Genomic DNA, 24,636 nt, shown 5'->3' on the forward strand with positions numbered 1-24,636 from the left:
GCGGCCAGAGTACAGGCTGCGGGAGTCTCGGTGGCACTGGAGAGGGTCGTTTCGGGGCCCACGGCTACCTTCGCTGAGGGCGAGTCCTGCGGCCTGAGCCCGCTGACCCCGGCTGGAGGCCCGCACGCCATCCCCCCTCCCACCGCCTCAGCCCGGGCGCGCAGACTCACACCCCTTCCCAGGGAAGCAAATGGTCCCTTCCAGGCGGGTAGCCATGTTGCTCTAATAAAGCGGGAGGGGCGGCGGCGTGGGGGGAGCAGATGCCGCTGGCTTCGAGCGGGAGCCGGGTGCTGGCAGAGCGCAGCCGCGAGGGAGGCGCGGGGGAGGCGAGCCGGAGCCGGAGCCCGAGCCCGAGCGGGAGCAGCAGCCAGTGTTGGCGGAGAGCACCCGGGCGCAGCTGGAGTCGGAGCCGCAGCCGCGATGGCCGTGGCCGTGGGGAGACCGTCTGTGAGTGCTGGGGCCTCACCACCCTTGCCCGCGGCTCTCGCGGCACTGGGTGGTCCCCGCTTTCAGGCGGGTGCCGGGGGGGGAATACCGGGGCCCGGGCGGGGGCTCCGGATGGTGGCGGCTGTGGGTGTGTGCGTGAGATTGGGCGCGCGTCTGGAGCTGAGGGGAGGGCTAGGAGACTAGAGGCTGGGCTACTACGTGATGCAACAGTGTATCGCCTCATCGCGCCCGGGTTCCGGAGATGTGGGAGAGAAAGGACCCCTTCCCTCTTTTCCCTTTAAAGGGTTTCTTTCAGGCACGGTATTTCTCGGCTGCCTCCCTCTCGGCGTGCACACCTTTTCTCTCGTGACAGTCGAGAGAGGCACCGAGTGCGGGGGTTTCCTCCTGACTCCCCCTCGCCGAGGGGCGACCAGGGCATGGGAATTGTTCCCCGAAGCGCGCTGTCACACGGCCGTAGAAGCGGATCAGAAATGAAAGGCTGGGATTTCCGTGGTGGCTTCCCCATCGTGAGAGCCGGGACACCCCCAGGCACCCACCCGGCTGACCTGGCCCTGCCCAGGATGTGGACAAAAGCCCTAGCCACACACACACAAAGTTTTCACAAGGCCCCCTTGTCGTGGTGGGTGGAAGTATTAAATGCTCCGAGGTTAGAAGACCGGGGGCGGCGAACCGAGGAGGCGCGGACGCGAGGAAGAGGAAGGTTAGGGCGGGCGAGTGGAGAACCCGGTGCCCCGCGGCTCGGGGCGAGCGAAGGACCGAGGGTGCGCTCCCGCCCCAAATTCAGAGCTGGGCAGGGGCAGCGCCTAGTGGGGTGCAAGACTCAGCTCGCGATTCAGAGCCGGACTTTGAGGGTGCGGTCTCAGTCGGTGCTCCGCATCCTAGGGTGAAAGGCGGAGGGGGGGTGGGGGGAGGGACGGCGGTGGCCCTTCCTTTTTTATTGAAAGGAGCAGAGCCGTGTGGGAAAAGCGGAGTCCTCCTTCCTTCTCTTTCCCCATTTCTTTGTCGATGTTCGAAGTCCACTTTTGCACCACCGGTTTTGGGGCGCGCCTCGAGCGAGGTTTTTCCCGCTCTGCCTCCTTCCTTTTCTCCTCTCCCTCCCACAACTGTGTGGCCGCAGGTGGTGGCTTGAGAGGTCTTGTGGTTCCACACGAGAGACTTACAGACGTACTGGAAGCTCCGAAGCCCCAGGAATGCAAGGCTGTGCTTGGACTCCAAGCTCTTCCTCGAACTCCTCTCCAGATACACGCGCCTTTTGCTGCCCCCGCCCCCACCCCGCCCCGGGAACTTCGCGGGGTCCTTCTGCGTGCTTTAACTCGGTTTGGTGGTTTGGCTGCAGGCGTGTTTTCAAAGACGTTCTCCACTGTCACAATGTGCTGTGGTCCTATTGAAGTGTAACTGGGTTTTTTGGGCATTTTATACTCTAATATTTAATGACCTGACGCTTAAGAATCAGGTTTCCTCTTGCACACAAATTGTGCCCTTGATAATTAGTGGTCCTGGATTATTGTTACTGAGGGAATTTACATAGTCTCTGTGCTAATCCCTTTATTTTTCTGGTGGGGGAAATTGAGGTACAGAGAGGTCAAGTTTATCTGGTTAAATTACCCCCTTCTCTCTCACCGTCCCCACACTGTACTTATTTCCAGGGCACATATTTCCATAACTAAAATAACTGATAACTGCTTGAGATAATTGGAGAGTGTCTAGGAATGCAAATTTGGGGGGGGGGCTGTTCAGTAACACCTATTGCTGGTGCATTCTTGAGGCTTGGGGGAGGTGGAAGAAATAATTTGCTGCACATTTTCTATAAATTAGTTAGTTCATATATGTCAGTTAAATAGGAACAGTATGTGGATTTGAGATTTAGTTGTGTGGCCATAATCATATCCAACACCAGGTCTGCCAACCAGATGTGAGCTTAATCCCACAGAATTCTTCTCTAAGACCTCTTATTCAAATAATAGAGGAGATTCCAAAAAGAGTATGTGTACAGAGGAGGTAACTGCTTTCTCTGCACATTCCCCGTTGTCACTGGAATTAAGATTAAATTGCAGTTTAAAAACAAGACTTTTTTTTTTTTTTTTGGACTGAGCTGTGGTCTGGGTGATCAAAAGTTGACTACAAAGTTGAAAAGTCTTTTCATACATTTCCAACGAATTGTTGAATTGTTTTACTTTGTTCATTCAGTTCTTGCCTTAAGTGTGGTGCCTATAGTCGTACCTTCAAAACAACCCTCGTGAATACAGATTTATCCAAACCCCGCTCCAAGGGATCAACACTACATCCTTCATCTTAGAATTCTCTGCCCCTCCTGTTCCTTTATCTATTCTCTGATTTGAACAAATGAAAGGAAGGGTGTGTTGAGAGAAAAGAACCACTCCAAAGTTGATCTATGTATGAATGGAGTTTCCCTAGTTACTCCTTTAGAATTTAGACTTTTTAAAAAAGTTGTTTAGGGAAACATGAATAGATCTCCTTTGCCTACAAACTGCCTCTCCCATCCAGATTGAAGGAAAGTTCAGTTAGAATAATTTGCTCTCAATGTTAGGCATTCTTGAACTTGAATGTCTTTGTGTGATATCCTAGGTAAATATGAGATTTTACTGGGGAAAAACCTTGTATGGCAGATGCAGTATTTTCTGTCTTTTGAATTGGTTATATTCAGTTATAACCATTTAAACCTTAAGGCTGAATTAAGATGTTTCTTAAGTTGATTTGTTGGCTGGAAAACAAAAGTTTGAGTTTAGTGTGATACTGTTTATTTTTGTTCTAATCTCGACCCCTAGTGTCTCCATTTTCTCTTGGATGGTGTTGATGCTTGGCTCTGAGAAGACCCTAAAGCACATCTGTTTCAGAATATAACTAATGATTAATGAGAGCATTTCTCCCTTAGGGATGTGTCCACATTTTGGGTGAGTTAGTATTTTTGCATCCAAGTCCCAGGACAGCTATTATCTTTCTTTTAAACAGAACATGGTAATTTACTTTACCTGGGAATCAGGCTTTATGTAGCTGACCCACTCTCTCTTAAGGTGTGGTGTTCAAGTTATATAGCCTAGGAGTTGAAAGGAACTGTAAGAGATTATTCAGTTCAGCCTTCTTCCCAATGCAAAAATATTTCTTACTTTATCCCTAACAGATGGTATGTATTTAAACTTTTGCAGCGATGGAGATTTCGCATGATATCCTTTAAGAAACCTATTTAATTATTCTTGTATCTGTGGAGCCAAAAGAAATGGAAAAACCAAGTTCATTCACTCATTTAAAAGTATTTACCGAGTACCTCCTATGTGCCAGGTACTGTTCTGGGAGCCAGGGTTACATCAGTGGACAAGAGAGACCTTCTCTTTTTACCTGGAGCTTTTATTTTCTGAGAGATTTAGTGTCTATGCGTAGTGAAGTGATGAACTTCAGTGAGTATGGAGTATGTAAGCCATTTAGGGAGAAAGGAAATTATGTGCCTGTTGCTGAGTCAACACTTATGATGCAGGTAAAGATCTTGTCTGGGAATCATTAGAGACGGTTCCTGAAGATATGGTCTGTTTTCAGCAGGAGGAGGGTGAGGACTGACAGTGAAACGTTATTTTCCAGTGTTACAAAATTGCCATTTCTAAGACTTGATGCTGTGGTCCTTGCATGAAGGATTCTGGCTCTTTTGTACCTGGCAAAAGCTTAATGGAGCTGAAAAAGGTCTGCGGGGTGGCTATCTAAATGATAAAGGGACTGTCATCTAGGGGGAGGTCTTTAAAAATTAAAATTCTGTCAGTGGTATAAATTATACACACTGAGACTCTGTAAGCAATTATTAAGGAATGCTGGAAGTGTTTGAGGTAATCTGTCCTTTTCAAATCTTTGAAAGCTATAGTTTTTTTTTTTTTATGCTTTAAAATATCTTCCTTAAAAATGAAGTGTTTACATTGCAATGAAAAACAGACCTGTGGAAATTGATTAAAAGAACAAAACTACCCATACCCCACCATCCTGATGTAAGAGTTATTAGATTGTTAGCACGTTTTCATCAACTTTGTGAGATTTACACAAGTAAGCTTAACCCATCTCCTAAAAACTGTGACTTAGAAACCAAACTGTGTGTCTGCTAAACCCTGTCTTTTTGGACACCCATATAACTGACACCGATGCTTAGTGCTTTCAAAGGGGCCACCCTCTGTCTGTGTCCAGACAAAGGAGCGAATGATTTGGATGTCCTACTTTGATTGATTGCCAGAAGGCCTAGTATTTATATCCACAGCTGATAATGATCTTTGGGTTTAGACTTCCTGTGGGGCAGGGTATAGAGTTTTCTAAGCCAGTGTTTCTCTTTATAGGACCTTAAACTTGACTGGGGGTGGGGTGGGTATGGGCTGCTCTTGGATTTTATAATTTATTGAAAACTCTTTCATAGTGCTAGCTAGACCTGTCTCAACTGGGGTCAGTGAAGTGAACCATTATTTAAACAAAGACCCAGCAGATCCAAAGCTTCTATCCTGTTCCTTAAGGAGATCTACTTTACAATATAATTGATACCTGCTTTGTGGTTGTTGTTTTTTAAATCCAGATTGACAGAAAACTCCCTCCCAACTAAGCAGTACTGCCTCTGACCCACTCAGGCCTGCTGGCAACCTATCAATGCAACCACTGTGGAACATGAAAACCAATATTTGGGCTGAGGTGATAGAGACAGGCTTCTAAAAATAATTTGCTGGGTGATATGAAATCAAATTTGTGTCCTCTCAGGCCTGGTCTCAGGTAGAAATCAGGAGTCTTTACCCTCATATGCCAGAACCAAGGCATTAGAGACACCTTTTTAAGGATCCATGCCACTGAGTGTGAGTGTCTTGCTCAAGTCAAAGGATGCAGGAACTTGACCTATGTGGTTGTATTCTGTCCACCTGCTGAACTGTGACCGTGTGGGATTGAGTGTGATATGTTGTGGGAGGGGCAGGCTGAGATGAAGAGGTTGATCAGGCTTCATGTTCCAAAAAGAATGTCTTTGGTATCCAACAAGCAGAAGCTTTGTTCATGCCCCCCTCCTTTTTTTTGCATTTTAAAAATTGTTGTGAAAAAATACATAGCATAAAGCATAAGCCTCTGAAAAGAATAGAGTATGGCAGCTGAAAGCTGGGGAAGCAAAGCCGAGATGTTCCTGATTGAGGGGCTTGTGCCAAAGCTGGACTCTGAGGAGGTGAAAGGGAAGATGCTCGAGGATGTCATCTCCTCCATATGGAACTTCCTCAGCTATGTGACCCTGCTGCAAGTCACATCTTTTAGCCTAAAGAAATTGGAAAGCATGTGAAGATGAGCATCACATGTGAATGCATGATATGAGGAGCCCAGTTACAATTTCTACTCCTATCTGCAAATGAATAGGCCCAGAAAGATGTGAGGGACTCTTTGATTGAATGGATATAAAAATTCTACTTGTTTAGAACAAGTTTGGCTCTGGTAACTGACCTTCATAGCTATAATTTAAAACTACTTGAGAAGTAAAGACATTTTGTAGTGACAGTACACCCATATACCTGTGACATTCAGCCTGTGTGAATGTTGAAATAATAGTAAGTAATGTCAAACTCCATTTTCTAGCAAGTATTAATTATAAGGGAATTATGTCTCCAAAAAAAAATGTGTGTGTGTATGTGTGTGTGTGTACACATACCTGTTTTGATAATTAAGTAACATTACTTTGGGATGAATTTATGATTTTCTTCATAAGTTTTTTCTTATAGAAGAAGTAATACAGATAGCTTAGAAATTGAAAAACAAAACAACCCACAACAACCTAAACACATCAATAGCCATTCTTAGTTTCCTAATCCATCTGCTTCATCAGATATTTCTTTCATACTTTCTCTGAGCAGACGCTGAAGTTACGATGTTGAGTATTTGAGATGCCATCCCTGCTGCTCTCTAAAAATTTCTCTGAAGGATAGGTAAGGAAGCAAAAGGATGAGTAAGGAAAATGAGGTGGAAAAGTGTACTAAGCCAAGGGAATAGCTCCTGCAAAGCTCTGGGTGTGAGACAGCCTTTTGAGGAAATCCACCTATGACGTCACTGTTCAGGGTGGGGTAGAGAAAATAGATGTGGGTCTAGGCAGGTGGGAGGAGACCAGATAATGCAGTGTATTCTTTAAGACACGTGCATATTTTCTACACAGTTTTAAAGATATTTTATATCCTACCCACCCTGTGCCCCAACTTAAGATATCTCAGATTCTTGGAATTGGTTGATAGAAGACCTTGAAAGTCTGCAGAGTATTGAATTCTTCAGGATTCAGTAGAATAGAGGGGAGATGAGAAAGGATAGAGGAGTTGATTCCTTTCATGACCAGATCGCATCCTTAAGAATAGAGGAAGTGAAGACAGAGGAAACACACAAAGAGGAGGAGGGATCCAGTGACAACATCCTCAGTATAGGTCTTCCTCTGTTTAGTCTTCTGTATTGAGGCCTTCCTCAAGATGTAGAGCTACAAAGTCTTGTTTTCTTAAACATTGAAGCAAGTGAGTCCTAAAGGGTGGAAGAATGGTAGGACCCCTTCTATCTTGGACTACAAGTGTCCAACAGTGTTCTCCATAAAGAATATTAAAAAAAAACCATAGGATTCTATGAAAGTAGGAGTAAAGTCTATTAAAAGCTATGGTTTTCTTAAGACTTAACACCTTTTCATTCACTTCATCCTTTTGTGTATTGTTTTCATGTCAATATAAATTTTGTGAGTATCATTAAGGGTGCCCATTACATTTACTCAGACCTACTGTTGAAAGGAAAAGGCTTAACCAAAACCATCTGTGAACAGGAAGCTGTTCAGCATCCTGATTTTTAATTTTTTTTAAAGATGAAAGAAATTGATGACACAAATGGAAAGATATACCATGCTCATGGATTGGAAGAATTAATATTGTGAAAATGTCCATACTACCCAAAGCAATCTATAGATTCAATGCAATCCCTAGGAAAATGCCAATAGTATTTTTCATGGAACTAGAACAAATAATCCTAAAAGTTGTATGGAATCACAAAAGACTTCAAATAGGGCAATCTTGAGAAAGTACAAAGCTGTAGGTATCACAATCCCAGATTTCAAGATACACTTCAAACTTATGGTAATTAAAATAAAAGGTACTGACACAGAAATAGACACATAGATCAATGGAACAGGATAGAGAGCCCAGAAATAAACCCACACTTATGTGGCCAAGTAATCTATTACAAAGGAGGCAAGAATATACAATAGGGTAATGAAAGTTTCCTCAATAAATGGTGCTGGGGAAACCAGACAGCTACATGCAAAAGGATGAAACTGGACCATTTTCTTACACTATACACAAAAACAAACTCAAAAGGGATTAAGGACATAAATGTGAGACTTCAAACCATAAAACTCTTTAAAGGAAGTAGTAATCTCTTGGACATTGACCTTAGCAACATTTTTCTAAATATGTCTCTTGAGACAAAGGAAACAAAGCAAAAGTAAACTATTGGGACTATACCAAAATAAAAAGCTTTTGCACAGCAAAGGAAACCATCAACCAAACTTAAAGGCAACCTACTGAATGGCACAAGATACTTGCAAATGAAATAGCTAATAAGGGGTTAATATCCAAAATATATAAAGAACTTTCACAACTCAACACCCTCCCAAAAAAATCAATTACAAAATGAGAAGAGGACCTGAATAGGCATTTTTCCAAGGAAGACATGCAGATGGCCAACAGACATATGAAAAGATGCTCAACATCATTAATCATAAGGAAATGCAAATCAAAACCACAATGAGATATCACCTTACACCTGTCAGTACCAAAACAATAAGAAATAACAAGTGTTAGCAAGGATATAGAGAAAAGGGAACCTTCATGCACTGTTGGTGGGAATGTAATTGGCGCAACCATTGTGGAAAACAGTATGTATGGAGGTTCCTCAAAAAATTAAAAATAGAAATACTATATGATCCTGTAATTCCACTATTGGGTATTTACCTAAAGAAAATACAGACAGTACTTCAAAAAGATATATGCACCTTTATGTTATTGCAGTAGCCAAGATATGGAAACAACCTAAGTATCCATTGATAAATGGATAAAGAAGTTGTGTGTGTGTGTGTGCGTACACACACGCACACACAATGGAGTATTACTCAGCCATAAAAAAGATCTTGCTATTTGTGACAACACAGATGGACCTAGAGGGTATTATGCTAAGTGAAATAAGTCAGAGAAAGATAATACTATATGATTTCACTTAGGTGGAATCTTAAAAACAAGGTGAATGAACAAACAAGATGCCAAACATATTCATAAATACAGAGAACAAACTGATGGTTGCCAGAGGGGAAGGGGTTGGGGGATGGGCAAAATAGGTGAAGGAGATGGAGAGAATACAAACTTCCAGTTATAGAGTGAATGGGTCACAGGAATGAGACTTTCGGCATGGGGTATACAGCCAGTAATATTGTAATGGTGTTGTGTCGTGACAGATGGTAATTGCACTTATGGTGAGCATAGCTTAATGTATGGAGTTGTTGAATCACTATATTGTGCACCTGAAACTAATGTAGCATTGTATATTAACTATAATTAAGTTTAAAAAAACAAAAAGCTCTGTGCACAGCAAGCCTTCTTGGCATCTTGATTTTTAAATTTTATTTGAATTGTCAAGATAATTATCTCACTTTATCCTTACAAAATTCCCAAGAAGTAACATAGACAAGGAAACTGAGGAACAAAGAAACTAACACCTAATGTGTACAGCCAGTTACTGGGAGCACTAGGCTTTAGAACAAAGGCTCTTAGACCAATATACATATAGACCTACAATTTGTGTTGGTCTGTTAGACTAACTTATGCTACAATTTGTGTCGGTCTGTTAGACTAACTTATGCTGAAGTAACGCATTTGTCCCAAATTTTGGTGGCTTACACAACAAAGGTTTATTTCTTAACCACAATCTTTGATTCATCCTCCGAGATCTCCATGCTGTTCTGACCCCAGGATCCAGGTCCTCTATCTGGATCTTGCCAGTCTGGTGGCAGAGGAAAAAGATATACTGACCCCTGAACTATCAAGCTCTTACCATGGGTCACTTCTACATGAATTTCATTGGCTAAAGTAAATTTTCACTCCTAAATTCAGCAAGATGGCGATGGATAATCCTTCTGCAAAGAGTGGCTCTGCCAGTCAATTGACCAAGACTTGAGGGCCCTGGAATGAGGATTTAATTCCCCATCCTGGGCTGGGGTGGGGGTGGTTATTTTGAATAGTAACAGTTCACCATACTGTCCTAGTCAGGGAATCTACAATGGAGCCAAGGGTCCTAGTCAGGGAATCTGCCACGGAGCCAAGGGTCCTCATTATTTTTGAAAAGTCTTTCCCAGTCTGTAATGATTTTTCCCACTCTCTCTGTCCTGTTCTGATTCTAGTTGGACATGGTAGAATGCTGAGGAATAGTGTGTGTGTGTGTGTGTGTGTGTGTGTGTGTGTGTGTGTGTGTGTGTGTTAAGCAGCCAGAATGAATTGAAGGCAGAGGATGTGATTATTCCTATTGTTCACTCACCGTGAGTTTGCAGTAGCATCCTAACTAAGTAAGGGATGGGTGGTGACCTTCTGAAAGACCTTCTGTGCTGTTCTCTGGTGGCCCCAACTCTGGGACTGTACTCTCTGGGAAATGGTTTTGAGGCCATTAGGACTTCCAGCTGCTTGACAGAATTATTTCCCTTGGGATGCTTCCAAATCTGTCCTTTCCCAGCCCATCTGTTCCTAAATGCAGATGCATCAGATGGCACCCTTCTCTTTCTTGCTTTGTTTTCTCTCACTGAGAGGCAGTAGTACTATATTACATTTGGATTATGAACATAGGCTCTACAGTCAGACTGCTTGGGTTCTAGGGTATCGGCTCTGCCATTTAACCATCTCTGTGATCTTAGGCAAGTTACTTACCTTGTGTACATCTCCTGCGTCAGCTATAAAATAATAATGGTACCTTCCTCAAAGATTTGTAGGATTAAATAAGTTAAGACATACAAAGTGCTTTCAGTGATGTGTGAAACATTCATCCTCAATAAAAAGGAAATAAATATGGAACTAATAATGACTTTATACCAAAGACTGGGCTCCAGCCAGAACTGCCAACCCACCGCACCCCACCCCACCCCAGCAGGAAGTGAGCATTTGCCCCTTCTCTCACACACCTAAAATGCAGTCTTCCCTTTTTCTAATCAGAGCACACCTCTGAGGCATAGATCCAATGTACTGTCTCCTCGAAGCCTTGACTCGCCATCCAAGTTTTGGTAATTTTTCTGTCTCTGAATTCCTGCAGCAGTGATTGCCTGCAACGCTCGTGTGTCACCTTTATAGTGTTCTGGAGTCTCCACCCCAACCCTCACCACTCCTTTCTTCAAGACCCTATTTAAAATAAATAGGAATGGGGCACCTGGGTGGCTCATTTGGTTGGGCATCTGACTTCAGCTCAGGTCATGATCTCGTGGTTTGTGGGTTGAGGCCCTGTGTCCAGCTCTAGGCTGATAGCTCAGAGCCTGGAGCCTGTTTTGGATTCTGTGTCTCCCTCTCTTTCTGCTTCTCGCCTGGTTGTGTTCTCTTTCTCTCAAAAATAAATATACATACATACATACATACATACATACATACATACGTAAACAGGAATGATCAAATAGAGTTGTGAATGTTTTTAAAAAAAATCTCTCAGGGGTGCCTGGGTGGCTCAGTCAGTGGAGCACCTGACTTTAGCTCATGTCATGATCTCCCAGTTGGTGGGCTAGAGCCCAATATGGGGGCTCTGTGCTGTCAGCTCAGAGCCTGGAGCCATGATTCAGATTCTGTGTCTCCCTCTCCTTTTGCTCCTCCCCCACTCACTCTCTGTCTCTGTCTCTGAAAAATAAACATTAAAACATTTAAAAAAAAATAAATGTCTCATTACCACAAACATATGTTCTGCTAGCCTTGACCACATTCATGTATTCTTAGCCTTACTTCCAGATTTGCAGGGAGAGACTGTGCTGTGCACCCCCCCCCCCCCCGCCGCCTTCCCCCCTGGTTAATAAACATGTGACTGAATGAACAAAATTGATCCTTTGGATAAGACTTGTGCCAGCCTGCTTCCTCTCAGTCCACCTTTATGTAATTCATGCTGTTGCTGTGTGCGTTTCAGGCAGGTGTAGACCTCATATCTATAGCTTTCTCCCCCAGGCTCCTCTGCTGTAACCACCTGGGCTCTGCTTCACTATTTTGACCTATGTACACATCTGGCTGTCCAAGGGCGTTTCCATCCCATGGGCCAACACTTGCCTGATGGGGGATGGAATCTGGTGGACAAATACTTCTCTCTTTTGTCACTAACTTTGGACAATTCTGAGGCACAATATATATGGCTCCTCAGAGGGTCCCACATGGGCCCTAGCCTCAGCCCACAGTGTGATTAGCTCCATATACATATGTTTAGGATGACTGTGCCTCCTTCCCTGTTTCATACTTCTCGGTCCCCACTCCTGTTCCTTTGGATCATTTCCCCAAAGAGCTTTATGCGTGCGAGCCCTAGTTTCAGGCCTCTGCATTTTGATGAAAACACCTTGTTTCCTGGTTTGGGACTCTTGTACCTTATGCAAATGAGGGAGTGTGAATGTTACTTGGTAACATACCAGATTCCTCTAGAATTAAAAAAAATACGCTGAGAACAAACTGATATTTCTTTAATCAGGGTTTTACTATTTATGGGAGGGAAGACTTCAAACTATTAAGAGCTATGCTCAGAAAAGAAGAAAACTGGATGCATCATCTAATCTTTTCTATAATTTTCATTTCTACTTCATTGGAGAGGAACCCACAGTCTCTCAGGATGGAAGTACTTGTCTCTGAATGTATAGTGCTTACTTTGTTCTGTGATTTCTTTCATGTACCCATTTCAAGTCAGTTACATATTTTATAATCTAGAAACTAGATACAGAGTGTATGGGGGAAAACGTTTTTGATACATGAACTGTGAACTTGGGCCAAAGCTTAAAACTTTTTGAAAAAGACATTTTGTGGCCTATACTGCATAGATTGGAAGAATGAGGTAAAAATTTTTGAGGCAACTTCTTGTGAGCTAATGTTCAGCAATTTTATGGGCCCAGATTAACTTAAGTATCTGCCTGAAAGTTCTTCAACTCATCAGAGTTATTCACATCATCTCTTCACTTTGAGCCTATCCCATAGGCAGTTTCTGATAATGTAGGGGACATCCTTGGAAATACCACAAGCCAAACAGATTCATTCTCCAGTTTTCCCCAAATTTCTTACCTTTGCTTTCACTCTGAGGTTGGTTTTGACTTTTTTGGGGGTGGGCGATATAGGTCTGTACCTCTGCCTTTTGGAATAACTTGATTGTTTATTATATACGTCTTTGTTTTCAAAGCCTTTTCCAATCCTTTGCTTTTTTTTCCAAAATAAAGGGAGTGGGAGGAGAAAAATTGGATACTGAAATGTGTTATTTCTCAAACTAAAACGAATTATTTATCAGATTTTTTTTTTGTCTTTAAACATACATTTGGAATGTTGCTAATTTGCACATTGCCTTTGCCATTGAACTCCTTGCACCCACTACAGTGGTGTCCTAATTGAAATTGTACAATTCCACACATTTTTCTTGTTGATTAGCTTTCATTGGGTAAACACTGATCTTTACAGTTTTCTTATGAGGTAGTCTGAGTAGACACTGTTCTTGAACCCAAGCTCTTCAGCTCCTATTTGATGGATCAGGACTCAGACTTGCCATGGTAAATAAGTTCAAGTCTTCTAACTACTGGTTATACCTTCTTTCCAAATGGAGGTACAACCCTAGTCTGCAGAATAATGCTGTCAGAACTTTTTGCAATGATGGAAATGTTCTATTACTGCATTCTCCAGTATGTATTCACTATCCATATGTAGCTATCGAACACTTGAAATGGGGCTGGTGCAACCATAGAATTAGATTTTTTTTATCTTGTTTAATTATAATTAATTTGCATTTAAATTTAAATAGCCACATGTGGCTAGTGGCTACCATGTTGAACAGTGAACTTTACGAGTATTGTCTAGGGGTACCTGGGCGACTCCGTCTGTTAAGCGTTCAACTTTACTGCAGGTCATGATGTTGTGGTTCATGGGTTTGAGTCCCACGTTGGACTCTATGCTGACAGCTCAGAGCATGGAGACTGCTTCGGATTCTTGTCTCCCTTTCTCTATGCCCCTCCCCTGCTTGTAGTCTCTCTCCCTCTCCGAAATAAATAAACATTTAAAAAAATAAAAAATTTAAAAATTTTAAAACAAGGGACGCCTGGGTGGCTCAGTAGTTTAAGCATCTGACTCTGGCTCAGGTCATGATCTCATGGTTCATGAGTTCGAGCCCCGTTATCAGGCTCTGTGCTGACAGCTCAGAGCCTGGAGCCTGCTTCAGATTCTGTCTCCCTCTCTCTCTCTGCCCCTCCCCCACTCATACTCTGTCTCTTTCTCTCTCTCTCAAAAATAAATAAAGATTAAAAAATTAAAAAAAAAAATTTAAAACAAGAAGTATGGTCTAGAAGTATTTATAGTCTGATATTTCTTTCTCATATTTTAGAAAACTTTATTAAGAAAAATTCCAAACATTACACAAGAGAGAAGGTATACTCAACCCTTCTATCCTGTCTATCACCTAGGCCATTCTTCTGTCATCTCGTACCCCTTCTCTCTAACCTCCTCTCTCCTCATCCCGACCCCCCAAATTGTTTGTTTTTTCAAGTTTATTTATTTTGAGAGAGAGAGAGCAGGGGAAGGACAGAGAGAAAGGGAGACAGAGAATCCCAAGCAGGCTCCACACTGTCAGCACAGAGCTCTGTGTGGGGCTGGATCTTACAAACTGTGAAATCATGACCGGAGCCCAAATCAAGTCTGATGCTTATCCGACTGAACCACCCAGGCGCCCTTGTTTGTTTTTCAAGGTTTTATTTTTTAAGTAATTTCTATACCCATCTTGGGGCTTCGACATACAAACCTGAGATCAAGAGTCACAGGCTGTACCAATTGAGCCAGCCAGGCACCCCAAGTTTGTTTTTTAAAAACTATTATCATTATTATTATTATTATTATTATTATTATTATGTAATCTCCACATCCAACATGGAGCTCAAATTTGTAACCCTGAGATCAGGAGTCATATGCTCTTGCTCCAGCCAGTCAGCACCCTCCCTCCCCCCCCCCCCCCCCGCCACGCCCCTAGTTATTTTGGAGTAAATCCCAGGCTCAGTCTGATCTCATTTAGTTTTAAGAGCTATGCTGGTGACCTGGGGGTAGGAGGAACATGGCATCAGGAAGAGGTATTCAGGGATCTTCAAAGTGAATTTGTGATTTAAAACAAAAGGCAAAAAAATGTCAAGTGTATGGATGGTAAAAGTTATAGTTTGTCAAAGATAGGTACTGAGTATATAGATGAGTGATATTCTCTGTGGTTGAGATATTTCATCATCACCATCATTGTAATGAATGGCCAGGCATGAGTGCATAGATGGAACAGTTACTGCCCCAAGCTTGATTACATGTGCTTTTCTTGAGCTTCGGGTTCATGGATAATTTCATCATTTAAACATTCATATGCAGCGTTTATCATTGAACCTTATTGAATGCCAACAGTGCAATAGAGTCATAGGATTTTTAAAGGTGGAAAGCAAGCTGAGGATCATTTGGCTTTAGCCCAATCTCCTCAGAATGTTTATTTCCAGAGAGGAGTAGCTTGTTCTGAGCTCCCTTTGAGTGGCCCAGCACTTGGTCTGTCACCCTGGCCTGATCAGCTGACTGGCTGAGGTAAAACTGTAGCATTAAGTCACGCTTACCTACTTTTTAAAACGGCAGACTCTTAGGGCCTCTTTTAGAGCAGACATGTTTTTTCTAAGTCTATTTGAGGTATTATAGATACTCTTTTGGAGAGAAATGTTTGTGTAAATAACATAAAATTTTCTCTTATGGGTTGAGAATTTATGCCTGTTACTGGTGTATATTATTATAGGAAATGCCTGTTTATTTTCTGTATTTCTGTTTATAAAAGAAACTCTTGTAGCAAGCACATTTTGATCATGTGGACACATTGAAGGAAATAATGCTTGCATCATTGATATTTAAAAGTGCTTTTCTTCCTTCACAACGTAAAGCAAGAATTGTTACTGTGCTTTTGTAGTTGAATTTAGGAGCTAATAATGATTTTCTTCCTTATGATATTGTGCAGAATATGTATATTCTAAATTTGGAACTTAGGATTTAAAAGGAAGAATTTGTGATGGTAAAGGATCTTGTATCATCAGAAATGTGCCCAGGCCTTGGCTCAGCTGTTTTATTGATGGAAAAAGATGATATGTTTCAGAATAAGAGCTATTAAAAATTTCAGCAACATTCTGAACAACTGCAAGCTTACTGTTGCAACAGGATGCCATTCCTTTTCCATAGTTAACTCTCCAGGAGTTGTTCCCCGAGCTTCTGTTAACCACATTCCTGGGAGAGAGGGAAGAGCTATGTCTAATCTCAGCATCTACATTGCAGCTTCGTCCAGTTTGCTTTTATTGCATGGTTCCTGGAGAAAGCGAATAGTTGGTTAATACCCTATGTGTTGATGTTACTGTGACTCAGGATTTATGCCATTTTTTTGCAAATACTCCAGTGAAATGGGCTTTCTTATCTCTACTTGACAAGAAATATTTGAATCCACATTAGGGCTAAGAACACGACTTAGGGAGATGTTTTGTCAAATCACACGCACTGTCCTTTTCATGCAGGGTAAAAACAAGTAACTAGTAAGGCTTGTAAAATGACCATGACCTGATTGGGAAATACAGCAACTATTTTCAGCAAAGAGGGTGAAATATTAGTATGAGTAGCAGATTTTTCTTATTATATTAAGTTCACAGATTTAGAAAAAAACCGAAATTTAAACCCAGCAATAACACATCTTGAAAAAGAAAATAAATTCATGTAATCTAGGTCTCAATTAATGCTTACACTTTATTACAGTTAGAAAAGTGCTGAACTTGATGTAGCCATCACATTAATAAAAAATAGAAGTTGGCCTTATGTATTCTCTTTAAAATAGTTAATGAACAGTGGTTTATCACAGCTTTGATAGGCCTCAGTTTGGTTCTGGATTGAATTATTTATGGCATGGTAAAATAGTAAGGGAGAGATATAAATAAACCATTTTTGACCAGCTTCGTTATTTGGCTTATTGATGAGAGGGAAAAAAAGTACCGAAAAGGACAACTCTCAGATTCTTCAGTTAAATGTTGTAAATGGGCCAACGTGTGCTGCCTCTTAGCTCTACCTGGCTAAATGAGGTCCTCAGTGGTGCCATAGTTTTCAGTTTTTCAAGAGAACACGGACATTTAGAGTTTGAGGTGAAATTTCCCCATCTGAAAATGTTGGCAGTTAAGTCAAATATTTTTAAAATACTGTGTGGGCCACATAAACATGTTTGTGGGCTGAGACTGCCAGTCAGCAATCTGATTTCCATTGAAGATAATTCATTTATATTTTCTTGTATTTGAATAAAGAAGCCATTAACTTTTGGGGGGGGTGTCTTTTTAAATGCTTTCAGATTTGAATAAGTAAAGCATTTTTTCTAGAAAAGGTGCTTGTTTTTAAAACAGAAGTGAAGCAATTACTTGAAGGCAGTAAGGAAAATGGTTTCCTTAACAGGGTATCTCCCAGCAGGTTTGAGCTGTAGGAGATCAGATTGGGAGGAGCAGGACCTCGTACAGTGTGTCTAGGGCCCACAACGAGAGAGCAGGGGGGACTCTTGAGTGTTGGTGTCCAGTGCCAACGTCCCTCTGCAAAAACGTGTGCTATATATAGTGAACGGGGTTGGATTTTTTTTCTTTTTGGTTTAGGTCCAATGACGGTTAATGGCTGTTCCTTACAGGCTGTGAAATTATTTATGAGTTTGGCAGTAGGATGATGTGAAATGCAAGTGGAGATAGGTAGAATAGGGTCTGTTACCAAATCCCAATAAATTGTTAGTGCTAGAGCCAGGAAGACTTCAGAGGTCACCCAATCCAGGGCCTTCCTTTGAGATGAGGAAACTGAGTCCTGGGGAGTTGGGCTGAGGCTGAAAGTTCTCATTAACTCTTTCCTGTCCAGCAGGAACCCAACCCTTCCTTTCTTTTCCTTTCTTCTTCTTCCTGCCTATAGGAAAATGTGTCTTCCAGGATTTATTTGTGGCAATTAGACAGTCTTTCAGAAAAACAAAGAAGTCAGATGTTTAGTAAACAGAATAGGTAGAAAAGATCTTCCTAGGCAGTTGATTTAGTTTGTCCTTGTTAGAACATTTTTTTTTTTTTTTTTTTTTTTAACAGAGAGAAACAGAGTGAGTGTGTGCCAGTTGGGGTGGGGCAGAGAGAGGGAGAGAGAATCCCAAGCAGGCTGTACACTGACAGACACCAACAGGGGGCTTGATCTCTGGAACCGTGAGATTATGACCTGAGCCAAAATCAAGAGTCAGACACTTAACTGCCTGAGCCACCCAGGCGCCCCAAAACATTTTTATTGTTAAAATTTCTGGTGCCATTTTTGTGTCAGTTTTCGTACGCTTCTTTCCAAAAGCCTACCTTTCCATACTATTTTTAGAAAGCAAAAACCAGTTAGGTACTCAACAGGAAAATGTGGCAATTTATTACCTTTCTGCAGTTTCCTAGTGGTGGGTTGAACCACATGAAATAGTTGATTTCAGTTGTTTCAACTACAAAAATGGTAGTGTCATATGCTTCAAGACAGTAGCTTGAGCAAAAGGGTGATGAGTATTGGGGTAGCTTCCTGTTCTTCTAAAGGCATGGTTGACATTTTACATGGTCATCGACCATTCAGCCCTTCTCATGTTATCCTGCTCAAACATTATTATACTAGAGCATTTTTTTACTGAGAAATGTGGTATTGAAAGCTCTGTGTGCATATGTGGAACAGTCTTTCCCCCACGTGCTATGTTTGGCTTGAAAAGCCTCCCTTCGCCTTGAAGAAAAGACGACCAAGCCAAAGTCAGATGCTGGATTTGTTTCTGATTTTTCAGGCCAACAGAAGTCAGTTGAAATGAGAATGATTTTCATTTTGTCTTGGTCAACAGCACAATACTTTGGTATGCAGTTATATTAATATTACACCCCGAGTTGGGGATCTGAGACTCTTGAAAACATTGCCCTGTTACTGAAATTGAAGCCTAATTGTGATTTGGTGGTGGAGGAGTGGGGGGAGCAAATGGACCCACAGAAAGAAATGTCATAAACTTTAGACCTTTTCTTCTACTAGTTTTCTGAATTGAATCCACTGAACATTGGCTTTCTCAAAACAACTTTTGTAAAAGACGTGGCATTTTAGTATTTTGGGGATTACAAAACTAAGTATAAAATAAGAGACATGGGAACTTAACTCTGATAGGGGAAAATTTATTTGAAGGATATTATGACCTCTGAATCATATTTGAGACCGCTGACAAAATGAAATATATCTTTTGACTTTAGGCATCAAGGGAATTAATATTTAATATATGCTCGTTTTTCTTAATAAATTAGAAAACAGAAATCCAACCTAAATCCAGTCAATTGGAGAAAGCCAAACTCTACAAAATTCATGGTTCATAAAGATCTTAGTGCCCCACAGCTGAATAAATACAGCTAAAGAGCCATCACAAACAGCCACTTGGAAATGCGATTTTTCTGTACTACTTTGAACTGGAGGGTTAGTTAGAAATTCACTTCTGACATTTCAGGCCCCTTTTGACTATTACTTTAAATTCGAGTGCTTTACTCTAGTTCTTGAAAAGAACTACAGAACTAAACTTTAGAACTAAAGGGCCTTTTTATTGGGGTAAAGGTTTTCTGAAGGAAAAAAGTATTGGACAGGCTGAGTCTGTTTTCCTCCCTCTTAATTTATTTCTGCAAAAATACCCTTCCCTAATGTTCTCTACCCTTCCCTAATGTTCTCTTCAGGATGAAGTCTCACCTTCCCAGGATGGTATGCTGGTCTTTCCATGATTTGATGCCTTTCTTTTCATATCCTCAATTGGTTCCTGCTGTTCCTTGCAGGGCTCTGGGCACCATATGTCCCCTTTTTTCACACTCTGTCTTGCACCTCATGTAAATGCCTTTCTCCTGGCCTCTTCCCACCCTCTGTAGCTACTCATCCTTCAAGACTTTCCAGGCCCCTTTGCTTTCCCTTCACCCAGGCAGAGTTTGGAAGACAGCTTTCTGAATTCCCATTTATCTTAGGCTCTTGTAATAAGCAGGTATGTTGTACCATAGTTTTCATGCCTGATTCATTTTCGTATTGTCCATTCAGCAAAGAATAGTGCCTGGCAAAAGGAATTCCTCAGTAAATACATCAAAAATAACTGTGCAGTAACAGGCCCAGGCTTTCTGCCTGTATAGTGGACTTAATCAGTAAAAATAACTGGCATAACATCCTGGAAGGAGATTACAGAACAAAGAATTTAACGATCTGCTAAATTTCCCCAGGAATTCTCAGCATTATTTAATGGTTGACAAGAGGGAGCTTTGAAGGGCTAAGAAATGAACACAGATGCAATGGGCTGAAGATTTAATTTTCATTTCACCTGTTTCTTGTCTCAGCCCGGGGTTGCTCAGACCATAAAAATTGGAGTTGACAAAGCATAAGATAATTTGCTCCTGTTCATCAGAAAATATTGTGGAGTGACCGGGTGAGGCAGCCTTGGGAAATGGTAAAGGTTGTTCTCTTTGTAGTTCTCTTTGATGCTGCGTTCAGGGTCTTCCCTGGGTTTATTTTTCCTAATTATTGAAATTATATGTATGGCAACAACCCCTGAAGCTATTCTGTGTAGCAATTAGTGTGCTGCTTGGAGTGTTTTTATTACTTACTACCTTCCTGAGAACTGCCAACATGCTTGGTGAAAATGCTGGAGATTATAGCGTGAGAAGTGGTTTTTCATAGATGTCTTGTCCTGTAGAAGTGAGGATACAGGATTCATGGGAAGAACAAATCTTCACATTTTTTTAAAGTTTATGTGTGATATCTGTATGTATGTACCATATAAATGTATTCAATGGCTAGCAGAATTGACATTAAATTGATAAATATTTTAAATGTTGTCTACTATGAAATTGCTCAAAGTGGTCAAGACTATACCAGGGGCTTTCTATTATGTCAGTTGAAACTGTAGCAAACCTTTAATATCGATACTATCCCTACTTTACAATTAAAGAAAAGGGGACTTAGAAGCAACCTGCCTCAACAGTTGCAGAGCTGGGGTTTTTTACTCGTGACTGACTTGTAGCTGATGCTTATCACACTGTTCCATGCATCTTTGTGTTTTTTATATTAATTTCAGAGAGTTCTTTTTTCCCAAGCCTATCACTTAAGATATTGGTATTTAAATATTAAATTAGATCTAAAAATGGCACCAGAGACTTCATGCACATTTGCCTGAGATGTCGGTTGGTGAGAGATCACACAATTTTTAAAACTTAAATCATTTTATGCGTTGTTCTGTAACAGAGTATTGAAGTTCATTATTTTAGCTAAATGTGTCTTAATTATGATCACTGAATCTTGTCTGAGTGTAGCATAACACTTGTGAATATACCAAGACTTTTACGAGCTACTTAAAAGGGTAGTATTTGCTTGGGAAAGTGGGGGAAAGAGAGCCACCTTAACATGGTCATGACTGTGGGGATATTTGGTGATACACTGCTCATCTTAAAAGAATATCGGAATGAGCCAGTGAGGGTCTGGGTATGAAATGCCAGGTGGTACTTACAGTGCCTCTTTTCTGTCCAGCTTTACATGGTCCTTTAAAAAATAGGCCTTTTAAAATATAGGAATAGAAATTACTTTCCTAAGTAATTCTTAAGTCAAGATGGTCAGTGGCACTGCAAGATACAGTAGTCTTCAGGTGGTTAGGCTATCTAACTGCCATGATTATAGTGAGGCTGAACATCTTTTCATGTGGTCATTGGCCATTTGTACTTATTTCTTGTGAATAACCTATTCACATGCTTGCCTTCCACCCCTCCCCCCCCCCAACCCCCAGCTGGGCTATTTCTTTCTATTTTGCTGACGTTCATCCTTTTATATGTGCAAATAATCTTCTCCCAGTCTGCCATGTATCTTTACTTTTGTTTTTGGTGTCTTGTTGTACAGAAGCTTTAAATGTGTCATCGTCTTTTTGGTTTGTATTTTGGGTCTTGCTTTAGAAATCTAGTTCACTCTTCACAGAAGTTCATTTAATTATAGTTAACAACTGTTTTGTCTTTTGCTCAGTGGTTTAGAGGGGACAAGAATGTAGCAACTGTTAAGAAACAGAGTCTATTCATCCAGTGGGAGATGTCCTGAAATAATAAATTAGAAACCACTCAAAGAGGAGACAGAAAGGGAAGAGCTCGGAACCCAGGACGTGAAAAGTAACAGAGCTCAAGAATCCAGCCTTTTTTAGAGGGATGCAGACATTCAATGCTCTGTGACTTGAAGAGACTTTTATGAGTTAATTAACACCTAACTTGTAATTAACAGTTGAGTACACACCGAGCTAGCTGGAGGACAAGCAAGGGAGCTTGGGTTAGTGATAGGGCCTTTACATTAGCAGTTTGGAGGTGGGGGAGAAATCCCCTTTTAATATTCCTTTCAAGTGGGTTATTTCCAGGTTTAAAAAGTTCTCTTAGTAATAATAATAAGTAATAATACTGGATACTCCGTGTATGGCAGGTACTGTGCCTGAGCACTTTATATGCATCATTTCATTTAGTCAAACTTACGAGTAGGTGCCATAATTATCCCATTTTACAGATGAGAGAACAGACTCTAGGAGGTCAAATAACTTGCCCAATTCACACAGCTGGTAAGTAAGTGGTATCAAGATTTGAGTTCAATTCTTTCTGAACTATGTGCCATCCAAAAGTGATTGTTATACATTTTTGGAAATAAAAAGTATTTGTGAAGATACTGAGTCCCTGGAGTCGAGTGTGCCTGTTCTACTTGAAAAGCAGGCTCGGTCAAGCATCTTTTGGCATGCCCTGAGTTAGTTGCTCTTAGTGGAAGCAAGAAGATTTTGCAGGACTTTATTGCTTGACACTTTTAAAAACAAATCAAAGCCCTTTCCTTGCAAGGGTCCATCTTCTCTACCCTTCTTTGCTACCTTCTGCCTGGGTGAGGAATGGGCCAATTTCTCCCAAGCTATGACCTGGCTCTCTAGCACCTTCACTCAGGTCAAGGGCAAAACTCCATGTTGCTGTACGGGATTGGGGATCCAATTGCTAAGGGGATTGGATGGACCTTGTTGGCATGTCTTCATGAGACACACGCATGCATATGAGGCAGCCACACAGAGCATGCACAAGGAAAGCAGGTGTCTTGATGATACTCAGAGCATGACCATCTCCCCAGGGCTCCTCCATCCACGGTTCAACTCTCCAGCTTGGCATTCATTTTGTCAGACTACCCTAAACCTAACCTTCCACTTCATTGACAGTGAGACACGAGTCAAGCAAACCAGACAAAAACGAACATTTGTTTATATGGAAGAAATGCTGAGGTGAATCACTAATACAATTTCATAGTGTTGAAGCAGGTTAAAAATTCTGGCATTGCTACTTACTTGCTCTGAGACCTTGGGCAAGTTTCTTTATATCTCTGTGACATCTGTAAAATGCGGATCATTGTATCTCTCTTACAGGGTTGTGAGGATGCATACTTTAATGCATATTAAGCCCAGGATATAAATAGAACCATGTGAATGTTAGTACATTTTATAGATTTAAAGCAATAAGCTGCTATTTCTAGAGTGGGGGTCCTTGTACAATTTCAGTACACTTCATGGACATCTTTATATTCTTATCTCTGATAGTTTGGGTGAATTGGTAGCACTTTTACCTCCCCTTGTTGATGAAGGCATTTCTTAAGGTCTCTAGAGAAGTAGGGCTTATTTGAGCCTCAAGAATACTTCCTCTGGCTTTGGTTCTTTCTTTTTTCACTGTCGCCATGTTCTTTTGATTACTCAAATGAAGTCCCCCCCCCCATTTAAACCTAAAGAATTGGGTTCTTTCCCCTTCAGTATTAGTGGTGGTCATACATTTTACCCAGAAGCTGAAATCTGGATTAAAGTATCCTGTGGGCCCCTGCGTGGCTCAGTTGGTTAAGCGTCTGACTTCAGCCCAGGTCATGATCTAAGTTTGTAAGTTCAAGCCCCACTTCAGGGTCTGTGCTGACAGCTCAGAGTCTGGAGCCTGGAGCCTGCTTCAGATTCTGTGTCTCCCTCTATCTCTGCCTCTCTCCTGCTCACCTTCTGTCTCTGTCTGTCTTTCTCTCAAGAATAAATAAACATTAAAAAAAAAAATTAAAAAAAACCAACATCCTGGATGTCCCTGTTGATGCTCCCTACTTCCTCTTCCTGTTGCCCTCTTCCTCCTTAAGATTACCCCTTAGCTATGGTGCTTGTCAACTGTTTACAGCTCAGTAACCCATGTTGATCCCTGACATTCTGCCACACCCTGTCCTAGATGCTGTGGAGGCAAAATTAGCCTTTGCCTTTGGGTTTTTGTTGCTTGGACTTTCACAGAGTGTTTGAGCAGGAATGATTTTTAAAGAAATAATCTCATCCAGGTCTTTCATTTGACAGAGAAGGAAGCCAAGACCCAGGAGAGTAAGTGACCTGCTTTAGGCCCACAGACTCAGAACTGGAGCCAAATCCCCTGACTTTTGCTTATACTACAAATCCAAGGACAGTTGAACTGAGGCATTCTAGATAGGTAGTTTGTCAGCAGATTCTTTGGTGGTTTCTAGTTGCCCAGTGGAGAAAACCTAAACTCCCCTTTCAGGCTCTTACCTCATGTTTAGGACACTGGTCACCCACTAGTTTATGATGCAAAATATCTTAACGGTTTCAGAGCTGGGCTGCAGATGATATTGAATCAAGTTTAACTTAGGTCCTCAACGCACTTGGACATTTATGGTGAAGCACGCTTTGTAAAAATGTGAGCCCTTGTAAAAGTGTTATGTAACACAGCTTGGGCTACTGTTGGTGCTGTGTGTGCCCCTCTAGCCTGTAGACTAAAGAGTATCCAATGACTTACAACACAGAGCACCATTTGAAATTCTCTCTGCCATCCCAAAGTGCTTACTGTGACAGTGTCAATTTGGGACATACTTGGTTAGTTGGCATACTTTACAAAACAAAGTATGTCCC

The 24,636-nt window shown here is 41.5% G+C and overlaps 2 protein-coding genes across 2 annotated transcripts in view; both read left to right on the top strand.

Annotated features, from left to right (window-relative positions):
- The first annotated feature begins 280 nt into the window (after nucleotides 1–280).
- The window catches only part of SEPTIN11 (septin 11), an 83,537-nt gene continuing 59,181 nt past the window's right edge, over nucleotides 281–24,636 (top strand). The window contains exon 1 of the mRNA XM_047091914.1: nucleotides 281–447. Within this exon, the coding sequence (XP_046947870.1) occupies nucleotides 421–447 (27 nt within the window). The 5' untranslated portion in view covers nucleotides 281–420. The remainder of the gene's footprint in view (nucleotides 448–24,636) is intronic.
- On the top strand, nucleotides 5,536–5,944 carry LOC124520825 (mitochondrial import receptor subunit TOM5 homolog). The gene has a single exon (XM_047091918.1). The coding sequence runs from the start codon at nucleotides 5,552–5,554 to the stop codon at nucleotides 5,738–5,740; it is 189 nt and encodes a 62-aa protein (XP_046947874.1). The 5' UTR covers nucleotides 5,536–5,551; the 3' UTR covers nucleotides 5,741–5,944.

This window comes from Lynx rufus, unplaced genomic scaffold (assembly GCF_022079265.1).
Source record: "Lynx rufus isolate CCGP_SWC_20201006 ecotype Redwood Valley unplaced genomic scaffold, mLynRuf1.p SCAF_3, whole genome shotgun sequence".
NCBI lineage: Eukaryota > Metazoa > Chordata > Mammalia > Carnivora > Felidae > Lynx > Lynx rufus.